This window comes from Cryptomeria japonica, chromosome 5 (genome assembly GCF_030272615.1).
Source record: "Cryptomeria japonica chromosome 5, Sugi_1.0, whole genome shotgun sequence".
Lineage (NCBI taxonomy): Eukaryota > Viridiplantae > Streptophyta > Pinopsida > Cupressales > Cupressaceae > Cryptomeria > Cryptomeria japonica.
The window spans coordinates 739,205,858-739,218,067 of record NC_081409.1 but is presented as its reverse complement, the minus strand read 5'-3'; the positions used below and the strand labels follow the sequence as shown (position 1 = coordinate 739,218,067).

The 12,210-nt window shown below is 31.8% G+C and overlaps 1 protein-coding gene across 1 annotated transcript; it reads right to left on the bottom strand.

Moving 5' to 3' along the window:
• Positions 1-4,762: 4,762 nt before the first annotated feature.
• On the bottom strand, positions 4,763-11,252 carry LOC131048773 (ankyrin repeat-containing protein At2g01680). Its single transcript, XM_057982846.2, has 3 exons — positions 10,547-11,252; positions 6,323-6,804; positions 4,763-5,849 (listed from the first exon to the last, which is right to left on the bottom strand). Exons 1-3 carry the CDS (start codon positions 11,007-11,009, stop codon positions 5,031-5,033), a joined length of 1,764 nt encoding a protein of 587 aa, XP_057838829.2. The 5' UTR covers positions 11,010-11,252; the 3' UTR covers positions 4,763-5,030.
• Positions 11,253-12,210: the final 958 nt, after the last annotated feature.

The following is a 12,210-nucleotide window of genomic DNA, read 5'->3' as shown; positions in this document are numbered from 1 at the left end:
TGTCTACAACTTTCTTTTTGCAGCCACAGTTATTTATAGTGGTTTGGAAAAGGCTTGGCCTTAGCCCTGTCACCACTTAGGGTGGTTCCCTCTCACCAATGCCTATCGAGGTACTAGGCAAATCGGGAGGTAGGCCCACAATCTAAAGGTTAAAACACACAAGAAAATGAAAAAATAAAATAAAATAAATGGCATACATGGTGTTCAGTTATCCCTTAGAAAATGAAGTGTGTAACTAAGCTAGAAATAAAAAACACATGGTTTCAAATATGTCTCTGCTCACGTCCTACAACAAATATGTCAATAGTTTCAATGTTTGTCTTCTCCCAATAAATGCCAAGGTCCTGCACAAAATGATTAGTAACACATAAAAACACTAAGTTGAGTAGGAAAAGCAACATGCAAGCAAAGAAAAGTGACATGCAATGAAAAAGCTAAATGCAAATAAAAAAAAGCAACATGCAATCAAGAAAAAGCGACATGCAATAAAAAAAATACATGCAATCAAGAAAAAGCAACATGCAATAAAAAAAAAACATGCAATCAAGAAAAAGCGGCATGCAATGAAAAAAAAAGGTACATGCAAATTAAAAAAAGCAACATGCAATCAAGAAAAAACGACATGCAATGAAAAAACTAATGCAAATAAATAAATAAAAAAGAAGATTTTTGAAGATGCATACCTCATTTTTTAATTTAAAAATTAAGATTAATGAGATATTGCCAAAAAGATTGATTTTTGAAAATCAAGGAAAGATATTCGTTTCTAGATTTTGAAAATTAGGAAGATTTATGACAAGATTTAATAATTAAAAATTATTAAATATCTCCACGTAAGAGGATAAAATGGAAGAATAAAAAATTAAGAAAATAAGGAAATAAAGATGAATTAATAAATTTTTATTTTGGAGGAAGATAAATATGATAAATTAATAAAAATGATTTATTAATTAATTACTCATATTTATGAATTAGTTAATTAAATAAAATGAATTTATCTAATTAATGGACAAAGGGGACATTTATTTAGGACTTAGAAGAATTGTTAGTAAAATGGGGTTTAATTAATTAATGAAACCTAAGAGGCACTATGCGCATGATATGTTAAAAATAGGAGACACGTGTGTTGACCATTTTTTAGTATCTACACAATCCATTTCACTAAACTTGGAAGATGTTAACTGGAAAATTTATCATAACTAACCTTGAAACAAAAAATAAACATATAATTCTACTACTACACATAAAATTTTGTGATAAACACTATTTTCCAAACAATTTAAATTAAAAAGTGATTGAAGACAAGAGAAACATAAGGATTAAACAAATCTAACATTGAACGGTGACCATCGAAAAGTAGGATTGAGCACCTAGAGAAGTAAAAAAGTCAATGTGATGGCTAAAATGAGGCTACATAAATATCAAGGGAACATACACCAATGTCGATATAAATTAAAGGTCAAATTTTAAGGGAATGTACTTTATGCTACTATAGTGGAAAAACTATTTTAAAAGGGAATTGACCACTATTTACACACATAGATGAGCTTAGTACTTGAGTATTTTACTGTTCTCATCTTATTAATTTTATTTTCATTGAGAATGATTGACTCAAATAAATTCAATCAATATATTCTAGGTGTTAAAAGTATTTAATGTTGGAACATTCCTTGAGAATATTTTCTAGTCAAGGTGCACTTTGTTGTGCCTTGCATACACACCCAATCAATTTTTATATGAATAGTGGGGAACCCCTTCATTTTCATATTATATTTTATTTGTTTAGGTTTTAGAATTCTTTCCCCTTCATTAAGATTTTTGTCTTAGTCAATTTATCTCTTTCTAGGAGATTTCAAGACTTTACATATTCTTCGAACCTTTTAGGTTCTTGTTAGGTAATGAGACTTGCTAATAACATGGAGCTTAGTTCCAAGTACCAAGTTCCCTTCAAAACTTGACTCCCTATATTTTGTCTTCCCTTAATAATTTCTTGTTAGGTTTATGTGTATCACATAGAATTCTCCTCTTTTTCTTCAAGTCTCAACACCATTTCATGCCTACTCACTCTTATATGCATTTATGGAATTCAAGCACACCTACCCTATGGGTTATTTATTCTTCTTATAGTAAGTTATTCCTCACCTTTAATTTTCAAGCTCTTATATCTCTTTGATAATTATTCGGCCAAGTATGCATTCTTTGTATTACTATCATTCTTGAAACTATAGCATGTTCAAAGCAATTGAACATACATTCTCTCCTCTACCGATGTTCCCATTTTTAATTATTTCTTTGTGAATCCTCCCAAATATTTTAGCTCTAAGGTAATCTCTCTCTCTCTCTCTCTCTCTCTCTCTCTCTCTCTCTCTCTCTCTCTCTCTCTCTTTTTGTGACAATTGTATTGTGTTTCTTTTCTTCCTCATATCAGGTCAAAACCCTAGTTTCAGCCATTCCTTAATGGTTAGCCTAGAATTCTAATTTTTAATGACATCTTCTTCCCCTTTTGTTTTAGCTATTTTCTTTCATTCTTGTGGTGTGGATTAATATTTCATCTATATTTTGAGTACCTTTTTACCATGTCCCATGCAAGGTTTTGCTTTTGTGACTTCATTCTTTCTTATGCATCACACATGGAAAATAGAACTAGGAACTCAAAAGAGAAACAATGTTCCTAATGCCATTTTGATCCCCACCTCTTGATCATAATATTTATTAGTAAAGCTCCATACTCTTTCCTTTTTTCACTCTATGTCTTTCAAGACAAGTATAACCAAGGACTTGGAACTAGAATTCCAAATGCATGTTTCAATGCAATTCTTGTGGTCCATTCATAATAAAATTCCTTCAAGTTTGTGCCGACTCACAAAAACATGAATTAACTAGGAACTTAGTTCTGGTTTCCAAGTTCCTCCCTTGCTCTAGTTGACTATACTATAATGATTTGCCTCATACACCTACTTTCAATTTTTTAATTTGATAGAAACCCAAAAAATTGTTCTAGGTTATTGATTATTCCTCTCACCATATATGTCCCTTCATACTTTACTTGTCAAACTTCAAAATCTGATAGGAATTAGGATTTTAGCTTCAAGTTCAATATTTGACCAATGATCCTAATTTTGTATCATTAAGAACTAGGTTCCAAGTTTTATTTCCAACCCAACTCCTATGCTAGCCCTATGTATCATTGTACTTGCCTATTTTAGTGAAAAGATCTAAGATCCTAAACCTTATGGGTAAATTATTGTACTTTTCATAAGGTTAAAAAATCCCTTTTATAATATAATACACCTAAAACAATAAGGAAAAGGGTAAACATACTTAATATAGAGAATTATTGGGTTTCATTATCTTATGTAGGATGACTAACAAGGTTAGTGACAATACCACTAGTAGAGTTGGCAAAATGACTATCTAAAGTTATAGAAAATGAAGTATAATTTTCAAGGAGTCTTGAGGGCCTCTAAAATCATATCCAATGCATGAGATATCTTTGATACTGATCTGGGTCATATTGACCTTGAATAATTCAATAATAGAAATTTAGGAGGACCAATTTTGGGTCCCAGATTATAGAAAACTACAATTTTGTACACATAATTGTATTCCCAACTACCCTTCAATCCCTAGACTTTATCTTTGCTTGGGCGACACATTCTTTTTGCAAAATAAGGACCTCTAGGGACCAAGATGGAAATATCATGCTTGATATTATCGTAGATCTTAGAACACATGTCTTTGGTAAACCTATCAAGAAAATATTAAAAATTCAATTAGAAAATAAGGCTCTAAAAGGCTTTAAGGATAAGGAAGAAAAAAGTGTCACACATCTCGTAGAGAGAACAATAATAAGATGTCTTTGATTTTGTCATCAACATCTATGTTCATAGAAATAAGTTGGTCGATCAATATTTTGAATTTGTTTAGGTGATTTGACATATTACCTCGTTTTAACTTCAAATTATAGAATTTCTTCATGAGGAATACCTTTTTTGAAGCGGAAACCATATCTTACACATTGGACACCTTATCCCACAATCCTTTGTTTGTATTCTCCATTGCAACATTAAATAAAACATTACTAGATAGAGAGAATGATGGTTGCTCTTACTTTCTTATCCATTTTCTATGATACCTTCTAGCATGATTGAGAGGTTAATAAATAATGATTACATCTGCATCTTCCTCATTCCAAACCTCTACTCTGAAAATTTTTCAATTCTCCATTCATCCCCTTCTTCCATCTTCCTAAAAATTCTTCACAAGTTCCATTTCAACTTCTTCACCAAGCTCTGATACCAATTCAACATATCTGACTGCCCGTTAAATCTTTATCAAATGGTTGCAGCTATTTAAGCAAATTCTTGTAATTCTTTACCTAAACTAATTTTATTGTCGTCATAAGTTTAGTAAATAGTAACATCAAAGGTTATAATAATCTTTCACAATTCTCTTCCGCTCAGAAATTCCCCTTTCATCTGATACAATCTTTTCAGATATTTCGGTTAGTATTTAGCGGTAAAAATGCATGAATGGGACTGCCACCTCCATGACGTAACTTATAAAATAGCTTGCTTGTTCTGATCTTCTGCCAAACTTGAAAAACGTGATATTCCAACGTATGCAAATGAGATAAGAATCGAATTAACTCTAATACAACTAATGACTACATTGTTTGAGATAAGAGAATTGTTTATCATAGAAAAAATTATAATCTCCAATTTGTTAGAAAATAGAATTATTAATAACTTATCATCCAATATTGGTAACAATACTAGAAAACGTGTATTCATACTTTAAGGAGGAAGGCCAATTGCATAGAAGAAGAAAACAAACTAATAAAACGCCATCGTGAAAGGATGAACTGCAACCAGAGGCTGTACAAAAACATGGACACGCTGCTGAAAATCCATCTTCAAAGCACCTTGTGAAAGGAAAAGATATAGTGGACGTACGGGCTAGAAAAGGAGGAGAAGACAAGTTTATTGTGGCAATCACCTCTCCAACAATAGAAATGCATAAGGAAGGTGTCACTTTATCTGGCTGTAACCATAGGTGAAAATTACTATAAATATGAGGAGAAAAGGGGGAATTATATAGATTATAACCTGCTGAAATTGGGTTTTAAGTTTTTGCAGGGAATCATTTGTGGTCCTAAAATAATATTCGAAAGTCCAGACAAGGGTTAGAAGGATAATAGCAACTGTGGGAACAAGCGATGCTGTCAAAATTTCACCTCCAAAGATTAACTGATATTCCTTGAAATTTTTATCCTTATGTTTTTCTAGATTGCGAGGTATTGTGGCCAGGATGATGGCACTTACAAATGCAAGAGCTGCTGACATTACTGAGAGTTCTAAACAGAGCAGGGATATTTTGGTCAATGGAGAGCGATCCACGGTAAGCTTTTCCTGTAGTCTTTCCCTAAATATCCATGCCATCACCACCGTGATGGAGGCAAAGAAGGCAAGACAATCTGAAAATAAGAACACTTGAAATAGGGTTTCTAGTGCCATGTTGGAATTTTTATCTTTATTAGTTCCTCCTGGCACCTGGAATGCAGCTGCAAATGTCACTGTGGCAACTAAGGATGCCACCAGCGTGTCCACTGACATTACATTTTCGTTATTGCTGTTGTTCTGGATTTTACTCTCTTTTAATTTCCTTGAAGCTTTGGAATGTAGTATGAAACTATGTTTTGCATCCTGATCTTTGAGAACCATTGCAATCCTACTAAAATTGCAGTTGTTGTCAGATTCAGCACCAGCTGCTATGTCAAGTGCAGTCTGCCCATCATTGTTTATAGCATTCACTTTTACGCCGGAGAATGACATCAAATATTCCACAAGCTGCACCATTAACAAAATAAAATTATTGCATCAATTTTAGTTTAAAAGAGAAAAATAGTGAAAAACCAATCTACCATCTTTTTATTTAGTTATTTTTGATTCCTTAAAGACTTAGGAGATCACAATTAGCTGTCCAATCTATGATAACTTGCCATTACATTGTACCCCAAATAAGGACTGTATATAATTGATATTTTCTCAAAATGGAGAGCACCTATGTAAATAGATAGTGTAAATTAATCAGCCATACCAGCTATTTATGTGGTTTATTAAAATTCCTGAGAACAAAGTAATAATCATAATTGAATCAATTCAATTAAGTTGGTGTTAACCAAATTATAACAATACAAAATCCGTTAACTAATTTCAATGAAATTATGTAACAAAAAATAATAAGTTTAACATAAAATCATGGTTATTTAATAGATAGAAATTTAATATAATAATAGTTGATGGAGAAGAGAAAAGTTAACCTGAGGGTCTACTCCATTTTTAGCCGCCAAATGCAATGCAGTATTGCCAGAAATGTCACGGTCGTAACTGACCAATTTCACAATTTTTGTTGGCTGGAAGGGAGATAAGAGTTTCTGTACAACATCAAATTGATTATACTCCACAGCGAAATGTAGAGCAGTTTTAAGATCTGTACTACGAATTTCTATACAATCTGGGATTAGAAATATAAATCTTTCAACTATATCCAAACAACCATTCAATGCTGCAACATGAATTGGACATCTTCCAAGTTTATCCTTCTTCATCATTAAACTGTTGTTGAACCAATGACTACAACACCATGAATTTAGTTTTGTGTTCATTATTTCATTTGCAATGTCCATATGTCTTCCATGAATTGCAATATGCAAGGGAGTGGCACCACAGACATCAGGAATAAGAGATATAAGATGTAGTATATCCCATAAGCTTTGCTTCCCTAATATAATCTTCACAACATCTGCATCACATTATAAATAATTACATTTCATGGTATCATGGTGATCTTATAATGAAAAAATTATAAGACAAGCTACTCCAAAGCATAACTTGAAAAAGAAATAATATACAATGATTTTAAGACGATTCCTACTACCTTAATTATTGACTTACTTCTAGGTTATATGAATGAATTTAGATCAAAAGCGTGGGAGAGAGACATAATACATTAAGCTTTATGTGCTTTTTGGCGTGGCATAGAGATGGTATAGAAACTGCATTTGTTTCTTAAAAAAAATAGAATTCATAATTTAGAATTAAATATTTATGAATTTATATCTATATTTAAAAATTAAATTGACATTTGGAAAAGTATATTGGTATTTTTAAAAACATTTATATTTGGTCAATTAAAAATAAACGTATAAGATTTATAAAGACATTAAAAGATAATGATATACTTAATTATTTGAATTATAACTAACTCATTACTATAAAAATTTAAGAGATGTAAGTCTGTTAAATACATACTTATCCAAATTATGAACAACTTTTCTTAAACAATATTTTTTTATTAATTAGAAATTGCATTATTATATATGACAAATTTTATAATAAAACAAACATAAGCAATATGAAAATCTATTAATAATTTTAAACTAATATAATTATTATGAAGAAATATCAACAATTTAAAAATTATTCAGAAAATAAATAATATAGTTATTAAGAATATCAAATAATATAAGTATACAATCAACTATACTATGAATATATAAAGAGATTAAATATTCTTTATATATAATACAATTAAATAAATATCTACAATAATAACGTCATATACTATAAATATATTTTATCAACCTAAAATTGTTTATATATAATATAAATGTATAGTCAACTTAAAAAATTTCATTTTTATAACAAAATTTAAGTAAAATTTGGATGATGGTAAAATTGTATAATTCTCATTTTGATAACAAAATTTAAGTAAAATTTGGATGATGGTAAAATTATATAATATGAATTATACTTAATACAATTTGTAGGTTAAATAAAATAAAATTTCACTTTTTAATAGTTGAAAGGTCAAAATAGAAACAAAATAGAAGAATATGAACAATTGATTGCGACTCCCTTTTACAGTTTAACAATATTGTAAACTTATGTGATTAATATTATATTTTAGAAAAAAAATTAATATTGAGAGATTTAAGGAATAAAATGGAAAATTATACTCAAACTTGTTACAAATTAGCCATCAAGAAGAGGAATCAAAACTCACATGCAATACAAATTAGGCAAAGAGGCATGGAAAACAAGTCTCATGGGAAATGAGACTAAGAAAAAATAAGCAATGATCCATAGAAGCAAAACAACCACCTTGACAAACAAAGTGAGTATCAAAAGAACATCAACCAACAATAACACGGCCAAGTAAAGCCATACACTAGAAAGCTACATAGTCAAAGAGATTTAAAATCATACTTTAGAAAAATCCTCAACAAGGGATTGGGAAATACTAGAGTTCCTTATGTTTTTTTAAAGGAACCTAATTGAAGGACTCATGATGCAACAAGTTTACTCTTAGCCATGCAAGAACCACTAACCATGGACTCTCTTTGAGTGGAATCCAACACCTTCAAAGTAGAATCCAATACGTTCCCACAATAAGGCTAAGAAGGAGCCTTGCAAAGATAATCAAGATCATTACCTCATAGGTGAAGACTAGCATCCAAAGCATTAACCTTTTCATATTCATCATGGCACAATAAGGAGAAGTGCCCAACATTATGAAAATCATACTTGATTTGGGACACATTAAATTCTTCAACTTCCTAGACACCAAGATTGGAACAAAGTTTGCATTGTTGGTTAAATCAAGCCCACCATGGTAATAAACTGACCTATAAACTTAGATATACCTTGAAAGATATAATCATCTCAAAACTCAATAGACAAACCTAGGTGGGAACCAAGTTTAACTTTAATGTATTAAAACTGAGATACCATCTTTGCATGTATGGAAAAAGCTTACCAAGAAACCAAGGACCCCCAAAAAGACTCAATTACAGTCCTCAATTTATTTGAAGGAGAATAATATACAACCATTCATAAGAGCCTTTACACTCAATAGATTAGAAGCACTCTAGAGGTTGGAAACTCATTTATGAATAAAATCTATGTTAGGTTTCTGACCCATGAATCTCCCATTGAGAGCATGATGTAAGTTAGCCAAAAAAATGTCAACCCAAGCATCTGGTATTATAAGAGAAGAGCTTGGGAGAGAGGAGATGTGATCAACCATAAGAAGGAAGACCTTCACACCACTAAAACTAGAATATTCTCTAGCAGATATAAAGGTAGCCTCCAACTAGAGTGGCCACCCAGAAGATGAGTTCATAATAGGGGAGATATAGGGTACATTCACAAAACCATGCTTTCCTCTTAGATAAGACAAGCGGCAGATGTACAATTTTAATCTCCATCTTGGGTTGTGAAGGCAATAAGCATTTCTTGAGACTAGTTGTATATTAGGCCTCTAATCACCATGTCAAAAGGGAAACATCCTCAAACCCTATAGGGACCATAGAATCCCCAAGAAAGGGAGCATGATGCATAGTGCAACTCCACTATTGTCAAAGGAGGTAGCAATAGAAAGCTCTTCTTAAGGTCAAGGTCATAAGACCTAGTCCTAGTAGGAATAGGCTTTGTAGTACACTAGGCCTTTGACCACATGGACATAAGAGAAACATCATCGTCAAAATCTAACTTCTCAAACCCTATAGTCCATAGAAGCCCTACCATATTGAGGAAGGAAATGGACCTCCAAAAAGCTGCCAAGGAAGGATTTTTCCTCAGCAACATGAAAAGTAAGACAAGGATCCAGATCTTCTAACTCAAAAATACCCACCTTTCCTTCCACATCAATGTCTCCTCCAATGAAAAAATCAATTGGAGGATCATCCCTACCACTTAGAGAAACCCCCACCACTTGCAAACTTGACTCAAACTTCACTAAAGAGTCTCTATCCCCTTCATCGTTGGTCACCCCGCCCTCAACATCACCCTCACCAACACCAAAATCATCACCATCATCACATGATGTATGTGCAAAAATAAATTGTGTAGAAAAAAAGCTTAAGATTTGTGTAGATTGCATCACATCCTCCTTATTAAAACCCATCCACTAAAAATAGGAAAAAACTGATTATTTTCATTATATAAAGTGGAAGAGGGCCAAAACGTTTTTTGATTCTTACTTTAATCACTTTATTTAGATGTTACTAAATTTAATGATCAAATAATTAATTATAATTTTACATCTAAAAAATATAAAGAAAAAAACCATGTATCTAAAAGTTTAATTGAAATCCAATTACAATTAAAATTTAAAACTTATCTATTAAATAAATATTATTATAAATATTCTATTAAAAATCTATGTAAAAGAGTTTAAACACCATATGCATTACCATCAGAATTACTAAATGTTATCATAAAAATTCAAAATATTATATAAAGAATTAATACTTTATAAACAATTAATATGTAACAGAGGCAACATAAGCAGTGGAACCTGTTGAAACAATTATAAGAAGGTTGTGGCTGGTGTGTGATGTAGACTATGTTAGTGATAGCTTTCCTGGGATCCTGCTTCAAAATCCAACTCTGCTTCAAAAGAATAGACTTTTTTCCCAATCTATCTAATAAAAAGCATAATTTACAGATGTTCTTGAAATAGATAATGGTTATAGCATTACCTAGATGGCCTTCGTAAGCTGCAACATGAAGGCAGGTTTGGTGGTCATTCCTTGGCCATAAAATCATATACCATGGAGTGGCTTCCATCAAAAGCCTCACTGCTTCTACATGACCGTTCTCAGATGCTATTATCAAAGCCGTCTCTCCAAACTGATTACGTCTGGAGGCGGCAGACTTGTTGTAGCCAAGCAGACTGCTTATCACTCGTCCATTCCCACCTTTAGCAGCCTCATGCAACGCCGTATTTTTATCAGTGTTGCGAGCTTTTGTCATACAACGGTAACCACTCAAGTGGGTTAGAGCCCATGAAACAATTTCACTGTGCCCTTCCCTTGCAGCGATGTGGAGTAGACTGTTTCCTTCAAATGCAACCTCTCGCAGAAGGCGAGGGTTCTGCCCATATAACTTTTGAATACTGCTCAGATCGCCATCTCTGCAGGCAACGAACACATCAGCCCTCATCCTTCCTTTTTTCTGCTTCCCAAAATCTCCAACTTCTCACTAAATTCTATGCATTAAATCTCTGACAGTCGTTTGAATTTATAGTAAGGAAAAGGATCTAGAAAACTGTGGTTAGAGAATATTTTTCTTTTCAAGAAACAAATGGATAATCTTCAGTTTTGAAGAGAGTCGGTAGGGTTCTGAGGGTAGTGAAACAGATGTCATGGGTTTAGATTGGACGGTAAAATTTTTATCACTGTTTATGTGCGACTTTAATTTTAACCACATCATCGAATGATAACATGGTGGATTTGAGACCTTCAATCTGTTTGTCTTTTTAGTAAAACCTTCATCGTTTCTTTATTTTAAACTACAAATGCATCAACATGATGAGGAAAGAAGCTTAAACCAAAAGATTAAAATCTCCAATATACAAATTGTGAGATACATAATATGCCAACTCTAACTTCAATCCAACTCTTTATGTTGTTTCTTTTAATAAAAGCGTCAATCGATCAACAATACAATATATTCTTAGACCTTTAATCCAATAATAAAATGGAAAGCAAATCTAACTACTCATAGTGATGCTTCTTTTAACTTTAAGGACATATATATTTCCTAGGTAGTCCAAAAAGAAGCGAAAGCATCTTCCAGTCTTCTTCAGTATGCGTTGGAAAACATGCTTTGTTTGGAATTCGGTTGGCAGCTTTTTTCTATGGAAGCAACTCGTTCTTCCTTTTTCTCATTATTCCAAGGCCCCTTATTCCAATTTATCTCAATAAACAAAACAGATGGAAGAATAAAGATAGAACACAAATGATATAAATTAAATGCGTGCAACATGTTTTCCTCTTTTTCCAATTCTTCCCAAATTGTGGAAAAACATTCAATCAAGTTCTGCTATCTCTTTATTCTCCGTGATCTTTTCACTGTAGAAATGATGTAGAAATGTGTGGTCAATTTCGTAGTCCAGGTCTTGGTGTCAATTCATCATATTCTCTCCTTTGAGTTAAAATAAGATTTGATTTGTAGAGGTTAAAGAGCAAATTTATTTATTTTTAAATATTATTTTAATTTAATGATTATTGCTAAAAATTATTTATTTTTTAATGAAAATGAAGTGTAAAATTAGTATTGAATGTTTTATTATGTTAAATTATGATGTGTATGAAGAATATTTAATATCTACTATCTTTAGAAAAAAAATACTTTTCTTTTT